The sequence below is a fragment of the Otolemur garnettii genome, unplaced genomic scaffold, assembly GCF_000181295.1.
Source record: "Otolemur garnettii isolate 467f Iridium unplaced genomic scaffold, OtoGar3 scaffold00056, whole genome shotgun sequence".
Taxonomy (NCBI): domain Eukaryota; kingdom Metazoa; phylum Chordata; class Mammalia; order Primates; family Galagidae; genus Otolemur; species Otolemur garnettii.
Window position 1 is genome coordinate 4721273 of NW_003852451.1, and position 22176 is coordinate 4743448.

The 22176-nt window shown below is 34.8% G+C and overlaps 1 protein-coding gene across 6 annotated transcripts in view; it reads right to left on the reverse strand.

Moving 5' to 3' along the window:
* Nucleotides 1–22176, reverse strand: part of QKI (QKI, KH domain containing RNA binding) — a 153216-nt gene that overhangs the window by 37747 nt on the left and 93293 nt on the right. For all 6 annotated transcript variants that reach the window (XR_002774024.1, XM_023514650.1, XM_003792381.3 and 3 more), the window contains exon 4: nt 2204–2347. Coding sequence is in view for 5 of the 6 variants with exons in the window: in XM_023514650.1 (XP_023370418.1) it covers nt 2204–2347 (144 nt within the window). In the remaining variant the exon portion in view is untranslated. The remainder of the gene's footprint in view (nt 1–2203; nt 2348–22176) is intronic.

Here is a 22176-nt window from a genome sequence, read left to right on the forward strand (position 1 = left end):
AAGACACAATGTGTAATGAATTAACGTTTAGTCAAAATAAGAAAAATGGCCCATGGGTAGCAAGAGTAAGCCTTTCTCTCTGTGACCAACCATCCTACAATCTAGAATTTGAATAATGCTTACTTTCATACCTGGGAGAAAGCAAAAGTATCTGATTGAAGATAAAGTAGTTGGATTACTCTGAAGAACACAGATGCTCCCAGAATAAAAGAGATATCCCAGAACCACTATAAAGAGGATTTGTAGTACTGGCAATTTGAGTACCAGAAAAGCAGCCTTACGAGGTGACACTGGAGAAGGTGCATGAAATGTCCATGATGCAGCATGTTACATTTTGATCATCTGTTTTTAACTGAAAAAAGTTTACTCATGTTTTTCATGTTGGTAAATAAGATTTTGCATAAATGTCCAAATCAAATACTATGTTTCTTCTGCTTAAGCCTAGAAATTATTACAAAGACAGAAATGGATAATGATGGAGACCTCAAGTACAATAAAGCTTCCATTCTGCTTAAAGCTCTGTTTATCTTGGCACCATCATCATAAATGTATAATGTTCAGTTTAATTAGAACCAATTCCTTGACATAGCATCCATATTTTAATAAATATTCAATAAAACAATTAAGAATAAGAAATTACTGCAGGTTCAACCTTGCAGGTATAAAACCTGTACCTTAAAAAATTTTTATCCTATGATTTATAATTCTAAATTTTATTGCTTGAAGATAAGTAATTTCAAAGAGCACAATTTAAAATTGTTATTTGTTTAATAACATCCTAAAAATATTTCCACAGGAGATAGGTTTTCCTTCATATCCAAAAAACAACATTCTTTAAAATAAAAAAGTCCTCAAGAGATGGTTTACTCCAAATCTCTTATTTTATAAATGAAAAAACAGATAAATTAGAATTAACTTTCTGAGAGACATATAGGTAGTTACTAACACAGCTTCTAACTGAATGCTCTTCCCAGGTTAACAGCTTTTAGAAATAAAGTAGTTTACCGAATGATCTGAATTATCTAATTAGTTGATAAAGTTTTCATTATTACAGAATGATTTCCTATCCTAGGTGAACTCATTCGCTTAAAATAGAATGAGCTGAATCTTTTCGGATATAGTTCTCAATGGAAGTCTAATGTTAAATAAATTTTATCTGATCATGTGACTAATACCCTGGTATTTTTAGAGAAATTCCCCTATCTATATAGCTGTAAAATATCACACAATTATTAAGGAAAATGAGAAAGATCAGATGGTTTGATAGTATACAAATATAGGTTTTAGTTTATAGTTAACTTGCTTATTTATATCCTTTATAAGATCAACAGATTTACATGAAATTCTTTTCTTTAAAGGAAGTAATTCTGTGAAATTAATGGAAAATGACTTGTAGGTTTATTTGCAGAATAGTCCTTCAGGGTAATAAAGAATAGACAACTGGGGAAATAGAAACAGCAGATGCTATACTCATTTTATGTAAATGCCAATACATTTTCATTGGACATGATGCTAACAGTATTCCTAGTTTTTTCAACAGCAATTTAGGCTCTACATTTCCATATATAATGACTAACATAAGAAAAAAAATTTCAAAAAATGATTTAGGAAACCCACAATTTATTTTTCATTTCCTGTTAAAAAAGATAATGATCTGGCAATAATTCAATCACCATTTCTAAAGTTATTTAACAATGAGGAGGAACCCAAGACAGAGGAGGAGACAGGAGGAAAAAGAGCACAGGAGGGAGGATGAGAACACAAAGGTATCTACCTAATTTCTTATGTCGCTCTCTGAAACTACTTTAAATGTCTTACCTAAGACTTCTAAATATGAACTTTATACTCATTACTTGCTTACAATGAGAAATTCCTCCTCCAAAAATACTTTAAAAGCTTTTATCACCCTACTGATGGTGATCCAAAAGTTGAATATTACTTTTGGAAAGTAGGTCATTAAATCGAGCTGGCTCCTCCCTACAACGTTTCCTTCACAGAAGGAAAGAAGCTTTCCCAGTTAAGTATTTTAGCAGTGTCTACGTTTGTACACTACACTACCTTTAACAAGTTATAAATTATTTTTATATTTTATGATCAAATGAAATTTCTAGTGAATCTTTATTAACATAAAACATTAAAAAATAATTTAAAAACTGAAAAGGGGGAGTGAGGCCCAAATCTAGCTTTAGAAATTATTACTTACTGCAGGTACCAATAATTTCTTCACTTCTTCGACTGCTCTCTTCAGTTTGATTTCTGCTCTGTTCTGAGCATCTTCCACAGTGATGAGTACGTGTAAATCTTCATTTAGATGCTCCCAATTTGGCTTGCCTCTGTTTTGCTCCTCCTAAAAAATTTATAAAGTACACTACTATAAATTTTTCTCTTTAAAGAGAGAATGTATCTTTTATAAAATTAACCTGTTATCAATCATTTCAGCTATGTTTAAATTATTTTGCTATGATGACATTATAAACCTTCTGTATTATTTTCCTGGCTATGAAGGAAAATGAAAGCTTGACTGTGTCAAAAGCCAGTTTAACTATCTCCTTACCCACCACCAGACATGGAACCCGATTCTAAGGATAAAGTGGTAACACTTGACAATCACAAACCTCCGGAGTGGTCCTAGGTACACATGGTATCATCCTTAAATTGTAACAAAGTAATGTGGAGAAATACACTATTACTTCCATACTTGATCTAAGAGTAAAAAGAAGGTCATCAAGGTTAAGCTAGCCACTTCTCTGGTCACACAGCTGACAAACTATCAATTTAGGAGCTGAATCAAAGGTTTCACTGTCAAATTCAGTGAGTTTTCCACTTCATTACAACTGTTTTAAAAAATACTAGTTGTATTCAACATTTGATAAAGTATTTTGCAAATAGACATCATGTAGGAAAAGAGGTATTTAAGTATTTCATATGGTAATTATGAAAACATTTCATCATAATCACAAAAAGAAATCAATGCAAGAATAGTTTCAACTATTTCTGACAATGCTTTAAAAAGATAAACGATTAGGCCACTCTTTATTTCTATCAGATCATAAATAATAGTTTCACAGAGAATACCTAAGTTTAATTTTCTTGATGTCTTCTAATCAGCTAGTAAAAAATATCCCCATATAGAAAACCTTGTCAGGCAGTGCCTGTGGCTCAAAGGAGTAGTGCGCCGGCCCCATATGCCGGAGGTGGTGGGTTCAAACCCAGCCATGGCCAAAAAAAAAAAAAGAAAACCTTGTCAAGCTACACGGATGTTCAGAAGTAGTTAGCCACACTTCTCCTTCACCTGTGATATAATTTCCTAATGTCAGAGTTGCTCCTTGTTTTAAGTTGTAGAGGTAATATATAAACATTAATAATTTATAATTTTAAATTATCCTAAAATTTAATATAAATTTCTAAGTAAGTAACATACAAATGTATACACAAATGCACCCGGCTCAGAGGAACGTACCACAGACAAACAATGAACAGTACGTGCAGTTGGATTTTTATCTTAAAGGCATCTAATAAGACAAAATAAAGCTAGTATAATACAACAGCTTTCTACTATAACTTACAAGTTTGAACTTAGCTAACAGGGATAAAAATAAATTCAAACAGTAAAGCAAATACCTCTGCTTTATATTTTGTTAGTATCTTTAGAATCAAAACACATCCACATGCTATAAGGGGATATGAAAAAAATGACGCAAAGCAGAGCCTTATGTTGGGCTATCTTTACGTTTCCAAAGAGTGAACTCAAAAGTCAGCACAGTGCCCCACAGGGTACTGGGCATGTCTGAATTTTCAAGGGGAACACAGCAATAACACCTGTCAGATACCAAATAAACTACTAGATCAAAATATCTGACCGTCTCAATGTTAGATCAGACCACATTCCTTTTGGTGATGTCACATCTTTACAAAGTGAAATGTTCATCAGTTGCCACAATAAAAAGTTAAATCCTGCAAAAATCAATGCAATACAAGAAAGGAAGGTGATGACATGTAAACTGATTTCCAGGTTTGAGATTTGAACAACATTCCCCCAAACCACAATCCTTTTAATAAATAATGTGGTTATTTACAACACAAATAAAATTTGTTTCTATTTGATATTTCTAAAACAATAGTATTTGATATAAACATATCAAAATTTATATCAAATGCTAATTATTTTAGAAATAAATATCTAATAAAGGGAACTGAGATATTTCTTTTAGCCTAGAGTATAATATTAAAACTTGAGAAACTAAAGAGTCAATGAATCAGGAAACTGAGAACCTATGGGGTATCCATACAGCAAAGGGTATAAAATGTATATAAATACCTCCACCATGGCAAGAAAAAGCAGTTTTAAAATCCAGATTTTAATTTTTATATTGAAGAATGCTAACAATTATTTCCACCATAATGCATATTTTTTATTTTCTCTGACAAAAGTTATGGGTATTATTTGGTGGAGCTAAAAGTGTACTGTTTATCTAAACCCATATATGCAAGGAGTTTTGCTTCCAGCCAAGATAAAAGTTCCAAGAATCAGATTAGCTCTCCCTTCTGAAACAATCAGGGAACATGTAAAGCACATGAAGCAACAGTTTTAAGTCACCGACATCAGATAATTAAGAACAATGATGCAAAAAAATGAGGTGACCCTACCACTGTCCCAGCTTATGGGCTTGAGAGTCTCCAGATCCATTCCCGGATGGGAGTCCAGGCAAACTAAAGCAGCTACAGCTCACAAAAGAGGAGTACCGGCCTGCACACAAAACTGCAAAGGGCTCAGCTGAATACTTGAGTACAGGACTAGGAAGAAATTCCAGAGGCCAAAGAAGGTGCCACCCAAAAGGATTCAAGATCCAAGCACCAGGTTCTCACAAAGAGACAGGGAAAGGCTTCATGATGACAGTGAGTGAAGTATACAGAGGATCTTGCTCAATAGTGGGAAATAATTAAGCCTCATCTGATCACTGTTCTGGTACAGCCTAAATAAATTTTAAAAGCATGACCTAAAAGCATCAATTGTTTCCAACTACCATAACTGTATCCCAGAACAAAGCTCAAGGACATTTACAGGAATATAAAAATAGCCATCCGACAAGCCAAAATTTAGACTCTTTGGCATCCAATTAGAAATTACCAGTCATGCAAAGTAGCAAGAAAATACAATACATATGAGATGAAAAAAAAATCAATAATCAAAACCAATCTAGAACTGACACAGATGTTATAATCAGTGGACAAAGAGTTTAAAAGCTATGTGTGTGTGTGTGAGAGATAAGCATACAGTTAATAATCCAAGCTAGAAACATAGTAAAATCATGACTTGCCATAGAAACTTTTACATATGGTAAAGAAAAAACCCAGATTTTTGCATGATAGAAATAATAAAGGTGGAGTATAATTTGCCATCTGCTTTACTGAAGTAATAAATAATTGAGCTATAAAACATTTTTGGCAAATGTATACTCTTAATTCAACAACTTCAATGACAGTTGAAAATACAAGAATGTTACACCTAACGCTTGCTTCAAAAAAGCCATTTGAGCCTATAGCTTCAGAAACAGTTGAAACAACAAAAACTTTCAAAGATGAGGACATTAATGGAATCATGTATTTTTTTTACTTGGCTCCTAAAATTGTTCTAAAACACTGTATAGAGTTTAAAATGTACAAACTTATATAAGAAAATGGAAAGCAATAAAAAAATTCACTATCTAGAAAGCAGAGGAGGAGGGGAGGGGAAAGGGAAGAGGAGAGGAGAGACTTCTGTTTTTCACGTCAGGCCTTATAAAACCTCTCATCTGTGTACATATCCAAATTCATGCTAAAACATTTTTTTAAGGTCATTCTACCCAGAAGACACATTGATCCTACTGTAGTCTATTTTAGCTCAAGAAAAGTTAGTTCCTTCAACAGTGTGTTTGGAACCTAGTAATTATTTAATACATACATAATTTCTCCCTGTGATCTCATTCTGTTTCTTAAACATACAAAGGCATTCTGGGATTGATGGATATTATAAAAGAAGGAAATAAAATGTGTCCATGAGGGTCTTCTTTGTTAAGTAAGTAAGAAATGTATACAATGATAGGATGTTTACTTCTAAGCTCAAAATATCCACATTAAGAAACTACTCCCTCACATTTCTCATTTCAATAAATAAATCAGGACAAATAAAAAGGTTAGTATGAAGCAGACAGGAGATGACAAAATGAACATAAACCAAAACTGGTTTACTTATCAGAAACTGCAGCCTAGAAGGGCATTAGTTTCTTTTCACATTTACATTTCAAATAATATTTCACGGGTAAATACCTGAGATACCGTGATGTGGGAAGAGCAGCTCATTAATACTAACACTAGAATGTCTGCTGTATAGTCACCTAAAGCAATAATATTATTTCACAGTATGTTTCATATTATTTCAAGTATCACATAGTATGTGAATCTTTGGCAATATAGGAAAACATGGTTGTTTTGTTTTCTTTTCATAAACATATCTTCAAATATCGATTTTCTTTTCTTTCTTTTTTTTTTTTTTTTTTGAGACAGAGCCTCAAGCAATCCCCCTGGGTAGAGTGCCATGGCATCACAGCTCACAGCAACCTCTAACTCCTGGGCTCAAGCGAGTCTCCTGCCTCAGCCTCCCAAGTAGCTGGGACCACAGGCGCCCGCCACAACGCCCGGCCATTTTTTGGTTGCAGCCGTCATTGTTGTTTTGGCGGGCCCAGGCTGGATTTGAACCCACCACCTTAGGTGTATGTGGCTGGCGCCTTAGCCACTTGAGCCACAGGCGCCGAGCCCAAATATCTATTTTCTAGTACAGTTCTGCCCAACCTCCAAAACCAACTTGACATTTGTACTTCAGTCTCTAAAGCCCTCTCAACATGTCCAGAATGGAACTCATTACCTCCTCCCTTCCGCCTCCAACCCTGCCCAGCATGTGTCCCAGCTATTACGGATCCTAAATGCAGTTACAGCTCACTTGTGTCTTAATAGATACTGGTCAGATGCACATTCACCCATTCATTTCAATCCATACTAACTTAAGTGCCATTCCTGTTCACCTTCTCAGAACAGGCTCGCATTTAATCCATGTTATAAATAAACTGGCCCAGTCCCCAAACATGAGATTTTGATATCCACAACTTTATGCAACATACCTATCACCTGCATCCAGAATGCCTCTTCTTCCCCCCTCTTTTTTGGGAGTCAAAAGCTTTTTATTTTATTTTTTTTATTAAATCATAGCTGTGTACATGAATGCAGTCATGGGGTACAGCGTTTTATATACAATTTGAAATATTTTCATCAAACTGGTTAACATAGCCTTCATGGTATCCTCTTAGTTATTGTGCTAAGACATTTATATTCTACATTTAGAAAGATTCATACGTACCCTTGTAAGATGAACCATAGGTATGGTCCCACTGAACACCCTCCCTCCACCCACCTGCCCCCCACCCCCTCCTCTTTTCCCCATATTCTTGGACTATAATTGGGTTATAGCTTTCATACGAAAGCTATAAATTAGGTTCATAGTAGGGCTGAGTACATTGGATGCTTTTTCTTCCATTCTTGAGACACTTTGCTAAGAAGAATATGTTCCAGCTCGATCCATGTAAACATGAAGGTAAAGTTTCTTTCTTTAAGACTGCATAATATTCCACAGTATACATACACAACCATTTACTGATCCATTCATGGGCTGATGGGCACTTGGGCTTCTTCCATGACTTAGCAATTATGAATTGGGCTGCAATAAACATTCTGGTACAAATATCTTTGTTGTAGTGTGATTTTTGGTCTTGTGGATATATATCTGGTAGAGGAATTATAGGATCAAATGGCAGGTCTATTTTTAGTTCTCTAAATGTTTCTCCAAACATCTTTCCAAAAGGAACGTATTAGTTTGCATTCCCACCACCAGTGTAAGAAGTGTTCCCTTTTCTCCATACCCACGCCAGCATCTGTGATTTTGAGATTTTGTGATATGGGCTAATCTTACTGGTGTTAGATGATAGATTTGCATTTCTCTGATGATTAAGGATGCCCAACCTGAGATGGCATCACTTGTTCTTTTCTTGCTAATACATTTGAGTTCACTGTGGATTCTGGTTATTAAACGTCTGTTGGAGACATAACCTGCAAATATCTTCTCCCATTCTGAGGGCTGTCTCCTTGCTTTTCTTACTGGGACTTGGCTGTGCAGAAGCTTTTTAGTTTGATCAGGTCCCAATAGTGTATTTTTTGATGTTGCTTCAATTGCCCGAGGGGTCCTCCTCATAAAATTTTCACCCAGGCCTATTTCTTCAAGTGTTTTCCCTACACTTTCTTCTAGTATTTTTATGGTTTCATATCTTAAAGTTTAAATCTTTAATCTAGTGAGAGTCTATCTTAGTTAATGGTGAAAGGTGTGGGTCCAGTTTCAGTCTTTTTACAGGTCGCCAGCCAGTTTGCCCAGCACCATTTGTTAAATGGGGAACCTTTTCCCCACTCAATGTTTTTAATTGCCTTGTCAAAGATCAGGTAACGGTAGGTAGCTGGATTCATCTCTTGGTTCTCTATTCTGTTCCATACATCTACCTCTGTTTTTGTGCCAGTACCATGCTGTTTTGATCAGTATCGATTTATAGTATAGTCTGAGGTCTGGTAGTGTGATTCCTTCCGCTTTGTTTTTATTTCTGAGTAATATCTTGGCTATTGGAGGTTTTTTTCTGATTCCATTTAAAACAAAGTATTATTTTTTCGAGATCTTTAAAGTGTGACAGGGGACTTTAATAGGGATTGCATTAAAATTGTATATTGTTTTGGGTAGTATGGACATTGCAACAATTTGATTCTTCCCAGCCATGAGCATGGTATGTTTTTCCATTTGTTAACATCTTTAGCTATTTCTTTTCTTAGAGTTTCATAGTTCTCTTTATAGAGATCCTTCATATCCTTTGTCAGGTAAACCACCAAATATTTCATCTTCTTTGGCACTACTGTGTTCTTTCCCTTTTTTAACATTTACTTTTATTCCTCCTTTTACTATAAATATAGTAACTTGTAGTTTACCTGAGCACTGTTTTGCTCTAGCTATTAGAAATTTGCTTCCAGACAAAGATTAGAATGTATCTCATTGATTTTTATACTTTTGAGATTTTACATGCTCTGTCACTAAACAAATATTTACTTGTACTTTTATTATTGAAGAGCATCAAGTATCAGATTGTGTATTATATGCTGCAATGTTCCCACAGTGCTCTGCTATGCTGACAGGTTACTGTGTCTCTCTTCACATAACGTTCCTATATTCTCCCTTGCTCATGCATCTTGGTTTCTGGGCCTATTTCTTAATGACTTCCTAAGGAGCCAGGCAGATTTGACCATTTTTACTCCTATCTTTTACTCTTATTATCATACTTCTAGTCAATTCTCCCACATTTCTACAATAATGATAATCAGGTCTGATTTCTGTATCCTACCAAAGACTGTGATTTTCTTTTAGACCAGCAGCTGTCAACTTGTGGGTCATGACCCATAGGAACTGTATTAAAGGGCCACAGCATTAGGAAGGCTGAGAACCACTGTTTTAGACTAAAACCTCAATGCTATCTTGTTTGACTGTATCAAAAGAACAGGGACTAGTAAGGGTCAAAAATCTTCTTAAAACGGTAAGACTAGTATTCTATCTCAACATAACAGCAAACTGATAACAAAGACAAATTACATTTACATGAATTAATATCTATATTAAGTACTATTATGTATAAACACACATTTAAAGCTCTAAATTATTGGTCTTTGGATGTTGATTTAAGGTAGGGTAAAGTAAAAGCAGTCGAGAAAATGGAAGTTTTTATTTATATTGTAAATTAAAGTTTAATAGCATATTAAATAACTTTATAATCCTTTCATACCTGATCATTTTTTTCTGCTATCGAATAGTTCATTCTATCTAACTGTATTTTAGGATGCAGAAATATGGTCTACCTTCCTGAAAACTACCCTATAGAGAAATAAACTTCAATAACGGTTAGCCTTAGGTGACAATGATTAACTTAAACATGCAATGATGATAATGGCAACTAACCTTTTATTAAACACGTCCTGCTTGCCAAGTACAATGCTAAGCAGTATAAACATAATCATTCAATATTCCTCCATAAATTATATCAGTCTTGGACTATGATTCTTACCAAAATGTTAATATGGAGGCTGAAGCAGACATGGATTGCCCATGCCAGGCAGACAGAAAGTCCTGTACTGTACCCTGGCACAGCAACTTTAGAGCTTAGCTTTCAAGCACCTAATTCTTGCACAAGATACATCTATATGAGAGCCCCGAAATTAAGCAAATTGTCCTAAAAGAGCATTAGAACACGGAATTTTTCAATCTTTAGAATTCCTTTCACTTTAATTACTTAAAGTGAATCTTTAGAATTCCTTTCACTTTACCTTTCATTTTAATTACTTTTAAATATTTTCACGTAAAATTCTAAGTATGTCTTGTCCTCACAGGGTTTTAGAGCTAGTAGAGATTTTGGATACAGATAAAAACATAGATTACCAAGATTATTTGGTACATTTGGTTTTGCCTTTTGGCATATTAGTCCTATCTCTGAAATTTATGCCCAGTGCTTGGTCTCCATAAATAAATTCCTGAATAAGTCACATCAAGAATATTATCAACAACTGGGAAAAAAGCACCTGGCAAGCACATTTCTTGGACTTATTGAAATGCTTTTTCCCTAATGAGAGAACTGCCTAACAAATCTCAATGATACAAATATACAAAAAGGATAAACCACTAGTCATTTAATTTACATAAAATTTCTTCAGTCGTTAAAGATTCTAATAGGAAAGGTTCTTGAAACTAAAATCCAGCCTTATTATACAATGGCCATTGCCAACAATGTTATTGAGACCTAATTAACACCATATCTATGTTCTAAACATTTTTTTCAATAACATCCATTTCATTTTTGAAGCTGTCATACACATATGTAAACATGTGTAAATATACTAAGTAAAAAAAATTCAACATCTGATAAACTACTTTTGTTTTTGATTTTAAAAAGCTGCTTGATGAGTCACCGTCCTATGAAGTTTAAAATTATGTTCTAATTACAGTACCTATTTAAACAACAAAGTAATTCTGTAACATGAAGCATTAGAATACACTGATTGTCTCAACGCCCACTGATAGACTCTTTTAATTATGCATTTGTAGTCAGGCAAATGAGCATAAGACTTCTGTTCCTACTGTGCTCTTAATGTGAAAGTTCATAAGCCAGAATTTCTTAGAAAGGAATTCCAAAGTTCCAAAAACACACTCACTATGAATATATTAATTTTAAGCCAAGTATTAAAGCTTAGACTTTATAATCATCTCCAGCTGTACATGAACCTTAAATTAGTTTACGAAATGTTCATTGAGACACTTGTTCATAATCTAATAACTGAATCCCTCCCTCACTGACTTCAGTCACAAGAGTCAACCTCAAAAACTTTTAACTTGAACTTAAGTTCAAGTTAATAATTGAAAAAATAATTTCCAAAGTAAATTATTTTTTAATAGTTAGGTTAGTTATATATCTGGTTTCGTTGGTATCATCACCTAAGAAAGTCAGGTGATGAAAGAAGTCACCTATAGGCAGCAGGCATTCAACAAATGCTTATTAAATTAAGCAGAATGAAACAAGTTGCTCAAAGAACTTATTGTTTTATACCAAATAATTTCTGAATTAACAACAGCATGGTAATTATCTCCTACAGACACAACACAGACAAGACTCCTAGCTATAACATCCTTCCAAATTTCATGTATTGATTCCACTAATTTAACTAATTACTGTTACGTCAAAACTAAACTTACAGAACCCCAGTGCTAGTCAAATAATACTGATTTGTCCAAATGATGACCAAAGTAACTTCTGTAGATCTGAGTTGGTAATAGAATGCAGAAACAATTTGGAACAAAGCTGGTTGTAAAGCTGAATATATCTTGATGGTATCATAGTTAAGGGTGAAAAGACTGAATTAAGTATGTTCTCAATTTTCCATGAATACATAAAAATAACCAAGTGACTTTTAATTTTATTTCCTAATAAATTTAAAGATCACCAGCTGGGCTAATATTTAAACAGAAACAGTAAGGAGAGAATACAGGACCTATGGGGAATCCTTTTTAGAAACTTGGGGCTAGGCTCGGCGCCTACAGCTCAACCGGCTAAGGCGTCAGCCACGTACACCTAAGGTGGCGGGTTCGAATCCCCAGCCCGGACCCGCCAAACAACAATGACGGCTGCAACCAAAAAATAGCCGGGCGTTGTGGCGGGCGCCTGTGGTCCCAGCTACTTGGGAGGCGGAGGCAAGAGACTCGCTTGAGCCCAGGAGTTGGAGGTTGCTGTGAGCTGTAATGCCACGGCACTCTACCCAGGGGGACAGCTTGAGGCTCTGTCTCAAAAAAAAAAAAAAAAAGAAACTTGGGGCTGAGTTTCTTCTGAACAACCACCTACATAAAAGTAGTTACTGCCATGAAAGCATGAAATATTTCCTCATAATATTAATAGAATCTTTTCACTAATTCATACTTGAAATTTTGTAACACTGGGTCTTACTCTCTCCACCATCTACCAGACACAAGAAAAGACTGTAAAAACAAAGAGGCCAGGAATGGCAGTTCCTGCCTGTAATCCTAGCACTTCAGGAGGCCAAAGTAGGAGGACTGAGTCTAGGAATTTGAGAACAGCCTGAGCAACAGCAAGACCCTGTCTCTACAAAAAAAAAATAGAAAAAATTATCTGGGTGCAGTGGCTCACATCTCTAACACTTTTAGAGGCTCTGGTGGGAGTATCACTTAAGCTCAGGAAGTCCCAGGCTTCAGTGAGCTATGCCCATATTACTGGTATTTTATCTCAAGGGTTAGACCATTTAGTTTCTCTAAAACACACAAAAAGCAAACAGTCATTTTTTATAATGTGATATTTTAGATCAATAAATTGCAATATTTACACTAATAGTACACCAAGGAAAGAGGATTTTAAGAAACCAAAACATTTCTTGAACCTCCTTTCCTTCCCAAATCATCAAAATCTCAATTTCAAAAATCACCTGTTAATGAAATTTATAGTCAGATCATCCTGGATAGAATGTTGCCTATATATGGTTCACTACACTACTCTCATTCTATTATTTTTCTTTTGACATAAGCAGTGCCATGTATATTACCTAAAAAGCTCCAAGAAATATGGAATCTGACTCTTCTCCATGATTCATTAGCATGAAAGTGCCCCCTAAATTCATTATTTACTAGAGCATGGCATCAGATACAAAAATAGTCAGAGCTACTAACATTATTAAACAACAAAAATAACACAAGGCATTACTCAGCACTTTATAAAATAACCCAATCAGCAATCTTAGAGGTAGGTATTTATTATTATAATTATCTATTTCTCATTTAAAAGTGAGATAAACTAATAGGCAGAAACTCAGTTGTACTCAATGTACTCAGTTAAACTGGCTTCAGATGACACACTTACTTCCACCTTTGAAGACACTAAAACTATTGGGTTAAATGTAATATGAAAGCCAAAATAGTCAACACTGCAGTTATTTCACTGAAAAAAAAAAAATGAGATTATTGTTTTAAAAAATCCATAGATCTTGACTGTCTCAAGTGAAGGTCATTATTATGTAATGATGGTTTTACAAAGATGGTGACAGAGTGGCAGTATATGGTTCACTACACAAAGGCTACCTTTTCCTGAGGGAATTCCACTTAAGACAGTAAATCTCACAGAAAATTCGCAACAAAATGATTATTTGTTTTAGAATGTGATTTTTAATATGAATTTTGAATATTCATTTGCAAATATCCAGAAGAATTTACTACGCTAACTAGCCACTTACTAGCTGTTTACTACTGAGGTAAATGTTTGAACTTTAAACAGTGGTAAGTATAGTACCTACAGCACAGAACTATATGAGTTTCAACGTGTTAACGTTGGATAGCAGCATTTCACATGTAACTATTACTATGGTTTGGACAGGGTGAAATCTAAAATCAAAGAGTGACAGATGACTATAGGAAAAGGACAACAAATAAAGTGACACAAGTAAAGTTATAATTTAGAAAAATAAAATTGGAAATGTACTTTGGGAATGAAAAGTACTAGCTTAAGCTAATGTATTTTTTAAATAAGTTAATTAAGAAATACACTGTCAACAAAAACATATTGAACACATTACATAAAGACATGAAATTATTATTAAATATAATTTTTATGGAAAAGCAGCTTTGTGGAGTCACTTGCAATCTTTGTGATTTCAGACAAGAGAGCTCCAGCTCAACTGATCCAAGCACTCAGCTGCCTGCCATGAAAAGGTTGGATTTGAAATGACAATGGAGGAGGATCTTTACGAATTTCCTGGAAACAGGAACAAACTAAAACTATAGCCACGGCAGTTTCACTAGCTCTTGACAAAATGGATTATGAGTAGTAAAGGGAATTTATAAAACAGGAATGAGTTCAAACACTACTTCTCCCATTATGATTTCCCAACTTATCCTACTCAGAATTGATTCCCCACCCTAACCACCCTTCCTTTGCTTCCAGAAAATTTTATGGCTCTTAAATGATACCTAATATTATACTCTAATCTTCTATTATACGTAATAGTAAGCCGCAGAAAGAAAGGTGGTTTCATTTCATTTTTCTGTATTATCCACAAGGCATTTAAAAATGCCTAATAAAAGAGTTTGGTATGTAATTAATATCATTACAGTTCTCTTCTCCCCTGCAGAGATCTGAACTTGTAGTTCTTTTATGATATTTTCATTAGCTTTTGAAATATTTTCATTTGTCTTATTATGTACATATAATAGCTCTATATTCTATAAATGAAATGTCACATACTGCTTTCTCAACATATATCCATACTATCAAAATTTACGTAATACCAATTCATTTTAAAAGCATTACTGAACCTACAGCAGTTGTTTTGTCATTATGCATTTATTCAACACATGTTAAACTGCTGTCCTTTAAACCACGTCTTTAAAATATCCAGCAAAATATTTTGCATAGAGTAAGGTATTTAAGAAATATGTTTTAAATTCTAGATTGTAAACTGATGATAGCAAATACTATAAAATGTACTGGCTGTATGATTACTAAGCTCCTAAGCCGTATAATGCTTTCTTGTGCATTCTACATGTGTACTTTCCTACGTGAGTCAGAAAAAATCATCAAGTATCAAAAAACTCAGGACTTATTTAAAAAACTCAATCAGGCAAGAGCAGAAGACAATATTCCACCTGCCTCTGTGAAATGAAAATAAAACACAAAGACAAAAAATAAAGAGATGAATCAAGAGTCCAACCACAGGTACAATATGAATTACCTTGAAGGATCCACAAACAGTCTGCCTTATTTTCTCAAGCCAAAAAAAACATCATAACCTAATGTTATATATTAGGATTTCCTAAGAGAGCAACAGCATGTAGCTCCTTATGCTACAAAAGGAGCTTTTTCCTTGGGGACAATAAGAGAGAAGATAAAGAGCAGCTCTATGATTGTAATTCTTACTCGGCAGTATCCTGTTTAGTCTAATACCACTATGGATACTTAACAACATTCATAAGGCCTAAATAGTAACTGATAGCTGCCCTCACATCATCTTGAACCCACTGGTGATAAACAGTAACAAAACCACAATAATGTCAGAATAATGAGTTTAGGTTATGACTGAACATTCTGGAAAATATATCAATGAGTATATAGGATAGCCACCTTGGTAAGATAATAGGCACATAATTTGTAACTTTTCTATTCTGTTAAGCTCAGCACAGTGCTAAGCACTTATTAAATATTCATATTTGCTGACTGATAAGCAGAGTGGTAAGTTTACTCCAAATCCTAAATTATCATTTGCTCACTATAGAGAAGATGAAAAGAACTGGTTAAGTAGAAATGAAATACACAAGAGTCTTTCTCCCCATTCCGTACCCCCCCCCTCCAAAATGAACAAGGGTGCATAATATAGTGGGACAGACTCAAACGCCAGCCTTATTTTCAGTATCCTGTACCTTAAAAAAATTCATCCAGGGGCGGCGCCTGTGGCTCAAGGGAGTAGGGCGCTGGCCCCATATGCCGGAGGTGGTGGGTTCAAACCCAGCCTCGGACAAAAATAAATAAATAAAAAATTAAAAAAAAAATTCATCCATATAGTATTTATTTAATATTAACTGAGTTTCTACTATCCTGAAAGTACCATAGTAGTGCACAAGGTTTATGATGGGTAACTGGACAGACACACAAATCTTGAGGAGCTTACGAGATAGTTAACTATTTACTTGGAATTGAAAGAGTCCAACCAAATTTCACTGTGCTGTATATGTACACCAGGGTTGAATGATTAAGGCTTTCTGATAATTATTTCTTAAAATCTTATTTCCTCTTTTGTAAAGGTTTAAGGGTGACACAGGATTAAACTGAAGAATAGTAAATACAGACTGTGACTAGCTTACAGTACACTTAATTGCTGTACTGTGTTCTATTTAATTCCTACTTCTAACCCCTTCCATGTCTTCCTTGAAAGATGCTTTTCCACCTAACAGGAACTTCTATTACACTGCAGAACTTTGGCTGTCATGATGTTAACATAACCAAGCATGAGGGTGTCCCATTTACTCAATGAGGAAGACTTAAAACTAAAGCCACAGTGCTTGCTCCGGCAGCACATATACTAAAACTAAAGCCACAGGAAAAAATAAGTTAGGAATTAGTTAATGATTCCTCTGGATTAAAAAATACAGGTTCCCAACCCAAAGTACTTGTGATATAATAATTCTTTTCTTGGTGGTGACTTCAACCTTTCAAAGTTCTACAGCTACATTTAGAATAATGAAAGTAAATCAAACCCATGGTTAATAGTCTAAATATGTTTACCTGAAACATCTGTTCTATTCAAAATATGGCATATTTAGTACCCTAAAGATCATCCTTCTGATTTCAATTGAAGCTTATATATCAATAGATAGGTACACACATCCCAACAATTATCACAGGGATGGGTCCGAAGCATCAATTTTTTATAAGCTCTCCAGCCAGGTAGTATCATGTATCATTACTATGATTATTCCTGGCTAAAAATTTGGATGATATTATGTCTGATGGAGACCAAAAATATTAATATTGGTTAGTCTGGTTAGTCTAAAGTTCAATGTTTTATGAGCATAGATCTTTCTTTTCCTAATAATTCCAGTATTTCACACACTGATACTTCTCAGCAGATAAAAAGGATATTACTTACTTAGAAAAACTAAGTGACTCTAGGTTCTGTATATACATTTCTCCTATTCTTACAGGATATTTCTATCATCTAACACCTGTAATAAACCCTGGCTTTTCTTTTAATCCTTTATTAAAACTTGGTATAAAATATAAGAAGTGATGTCTTTCTTATAATACATTATAATTTGATTAGCAAAATAGTCATAAATGTGACATATACTTTAATGCAGCATATTGTATTAACTAATGCGTTCTCCCCTTTCTCTTGAAGATACTGAATTACACATCTACCCCTTTAGGTACTTCTAAAATATAACCTACTTACAGGAAGAATGGTGAGTACATCCAAAGATGTTGATAAACTAGAAGCATTAAAAAAAAAAATCATTCTTCGATGATGATGGTCAGTACCGCTGAATAGGTTTCAACATGGTTGAGACACAAGTGAATGTAAGCACAGCTAACAATACCACTGTAAAGCCTTGCATATCCGGGGCAACCGTCAAGCTAAACAGGATAATGTGTTTATTTTTTTCATTCTGTAGGTAAAAATATCTGGATGAACATCTTCCTTCATAAATTATAATTATGTAACCAAAATTTATATTTTCCCTGAAAAAAATTCCTAAACCATTTGCTAATTAAAACCTAACTTGTTACACTCATGATTTTTTACCACTACAAAGTGCCATTTTTACATATTCTATACATTACATAATGTGATAATTAGTACTTCCTAAATAGTGGCCATTTTATTATTTCATACCTTATTGTGATTACCTCTGAATTAAACTACATCAACCAAAAAAAGGAGTAACAATCTCACCAGAAAAAAAGTAGAAGTTCACAGAATCCATGTTTTGTTTTCTTCATTAGAAATCACGTCAAGTACGCTCACGCTTCAGAAAAATGGAATTAAACTGAATCTTAAAATTCCTCTCCCTGTTATCGACAGATATCCATTTGACTACATAATTAAAAAGTCATTTGTTCCACAATCTTGATAACAGTTTTAAAATGTTTTATAGGTGATAAAGGAAATATTTTCAATGACCAAGGGAAGGGTACGTTACTTGTCCACTAGTGATGAAACACTTATCTTTCCTAAGACTAAAAGAAAGCTGCACTTCCTCTCAATTAAGGAACAGCTGCGACAGAGGCTATTTACCATTTAACTAAAATATGAATACAAGAGAAAAAATTCTCTGAGGTAGAAACAAACTTTTAACAGTCATATGCAATCCTTGTAATGCTTATAAATTATTACTGCAATTCATTTTGAAACCAAGGGACAATTTAAACAACGTAATAAACAGTATTTATAATTGGAGAAAACATCTTTCTGAAAATGACCACACTCAAGAAATCTATCAATCACCCATATTCTAAAATAGTAATTATTAAAAATATTAAAGATAATCTCTTTACTATTTAATAACCTTGAGTGTCATTAACTTATCCTGCAGAGGAGAAAATTTAGACGGCAAAAGCAGCTTGTCGTAAGTCCTTCAGTCAATAAATAAAAGTCGCAAAACTTGAACTCAAATCTCATGGCCATGTCCCCACTGTGCCACATTAGAAGTATCAGTCTCTTCAAGGAGAAGGGGGCCCTACACGCTATCTGACATCATCTCTGAGGCCCCCTTTTGTCACGCTGTATTTGAGCTCCCTTGTCCTGAATTTTTCTTTCTTTTTATTTACTTAATTAATTAATTTATTTTAGACTCTGTCTTACTTTATCACCCTCAGAGTGCTGTGGTGTCACACAGCTCACAGTAACCTCCAGCTCCTGGGCTTAGGCAATTCTCTTGCCTCAGTCTCCTGAGTAGCTAGAACTATAGGCACCCACCACAACACCTGGCTATTTCTTTATTGCAGTTTGTCCAGGACCAGGTTTGAACCCTCCACCCTGGGTATGTAGGGCTAGCACCCTACCCACTGAGCCACAGGCACTGCCCCTTGTCCTGAATTTTTCTCAATAGTCCTACTCATATCATTCTTACTAACAACATATTTTTATAGGGAAATTTATCTTCTATATATCTGATCTTCACATTTCATAGTACTCTGGGATACCTTATACAGACAGTACCTCCAAGTAACAAACATCTGGCTAATGCATGACTTACACTTACAAACGAAGGCTATTACAAGAAATAGGTAAATGTACCTGCTCCAACCTACACACAAATTCAGTTTAAGAAAAAACCTACAGACCCTATCTTGTTTGTAACCCAGAGACTGCCTGTACTTAAGATGAGAATTCCTGCACTTTTTGAAATATTCTTCACAATCAGATGTTTCTTTAGTTGGGAAGACGGACAGAAAGTACCACATTTAATGAACACCGACTCTACACCAAATTCAGCTCTTACTTTCATGAATAGAACAGAACATACACCAACAGACCCGCACACTGAACAGAAAGCCCAATGACTATTTTCGTCATTATGCTATTTTAAAATAGAAAGGATAATAATAAATAAATGCATAAAGTCATAGAAGATCCATGCTGGGAAACTTGGAAATGACAGAATTGTCATTCACCTTCCCTAGGCTTACTTCACAGGTATTCCTGCCAAAACCAACATCCTATAAAGAAAAAGTAACTTACAAATTGAATTACTTTGATTTGCTTTGAAAACTATATTGAAAAAGTAATTACTGTAAACTATAACACAATAAATGGAATCTGAACCTCAAAGTCTACATCTCATAAATTAAAAACAATGTTATTACATATACAAAATTTGATTTTAATGTTAGCTATTAATAACTAAATCTACTATCTCTTATTAAAGAAATATCCTTTAATAACTAAAAAGCCTTCTTGTGAAGAATACTCTTTCCTTAAAATGTTCACCTAGTTTATACTCATTTTGAAAATTACATCCAGGAAACATGGATGACTATTTTGTAAGTGATTCTCCTCTCTGAGAAGACAGATCCTCCTTCAGTGTGAGGATCCGTCAGTATACTTGGCTTCTCTCAACTCTACTGACCACTGGGAAATAACCTGTGATCAAGAAAAAAATTATTTCTATTTAAAATCCCTTTCCAACTTTGCTTATTTTCTAGTCAAAATGGGTAACAGTCCATCTTGAGCACAAAAGCGCAGATCCTTACTTTTTAAAAAATTTTTATTTCTTTGCTTTTTTTTTTAATTTCCTTGCTTATTTTTTATTTTTATTTCTTTGTTTTGTTATTGTTGTTGTTGAGACAGGGTCCCACCCTATGCCCCGAGCGGAGTGCAATGGCATCATAGCTCACTGCAACCTCAGACTCTGGAAGCCAGTGGGATTACAGGTGCTCACTGCGGCACCCATCTGAGTTTTTCATTTTTTTAGGAATCAGGGTCTCACTCTCCCTCAGGCAAGTCTCAAACTCCTGAGCTCAAGCAATTCTCCTTCCTTAGCCTCCCACAGTGCTGGGATTACAGGCATGAGCCACCGTGCCTGGCAAGGTACTATATCTTATGTTTGACTGGATATGTACTTAGCAAACAGCCCACCACAAAGAAAAATTTTTAAATGTCTATTGAATAAAGAAATCAAGAAATGAATTAAACTATCTTGAGGTGATATGACTTGTTTTTCCTAGAAAACAGATTTTCCCAGTCAGCTTCTACAGATCAGAGACCTCTCTAGACTACATGAATTCTAAAAAACTGGAATCATGCTTAGTTAGGTAAAAACCTTCTGAATTGTCACTTTCTTTCGTATTAAACACTGAAAGGAGTTTGTACACTAAACACACAAAATTGGTGCCAGAGAGGAAAACAACACATAGGGCAGAATAGGTAAGCCCATCTTTCAAACATAAACTAGATATTTTTCTTTTTTTTTTTTTTTTTTTTGAGACAGTCTTGCTCTGTCAACCCCAGTCGAGTCAGTGGCATCATCATAGCTTACTACAACCTCAAATTCCTGGCTCTAGTGATCCTCTGTCCCAGAATCCTGAGTAGCTGGGACTATAGGTGCAGGCTACCATGCCCAGGTAATTTTTCTATTTTTGGTAGGACAGTGTTTCATTCCTGCTCAGGCTGGTCTTGAATTTGTGACCTCAAATCATCTTCTACGTTAGCCTCCCAGAGTGCTAGAATTATACGTAGAGGCTGTGTGCCCAGCCCCCGACTGAGCTTAAGCTTCCAGAAATAGATGTATATCATCTAACACCTAAATTTATAGCCCTTGCTCCTCAATACAATTATCCTTTGACATCAATCAACAAAATAAAGGAGGAAGAAAAGTGAGTTACCTGATGTGATAGCTTTGTGATGTGTCAATTTAGCTAGGCTGAACTACAGTTGCCAGGATTTCATTTCTAACATGTTTCCAGTTAGGGTAGTGATAAGGTATAATAATACATTTAAATTGCACACAAACTTTATGTCCACCTTGTATATTTCTTCCCAAGAGTTGGAGGACAGATGGGAGGCAGTGGCCACTTGGTAGCATACACGTATCTTCTCCCAGCTACTGAAAACGCTAATCTAAATGCTGCTGTGAAGGAATTCTGCTATGTATTAATAATTAAGATCACTGATTAGCCGACTTTAAGTTAATGGACTGGGAGATTATCCTGGGTTAGAATGATTTATTCCATTAGAAGTCAAAAAAGAAGGCTTAGTAGGCCTTGCGTAGGCTAAGATATTCCAAATATCCAGTAGGTTTACAAATGCTCTCCCCTCCCGACCCCCTGCTTTGTGGACTCTGGACTAGCTAACACGAGCAACTGTGTAAGTCAATTCCTCATTAAAGATTTGTATGTGTATATGCCTTGTTTCTCTGGTTGAACCTTGATGAACTTTTTTTGAAGTTTCACTTTCATAAAAATTCTAAAATAAAACTTAAAACATTCCACGAAGCCATTAATGTCTTAATTACAATCCATGACA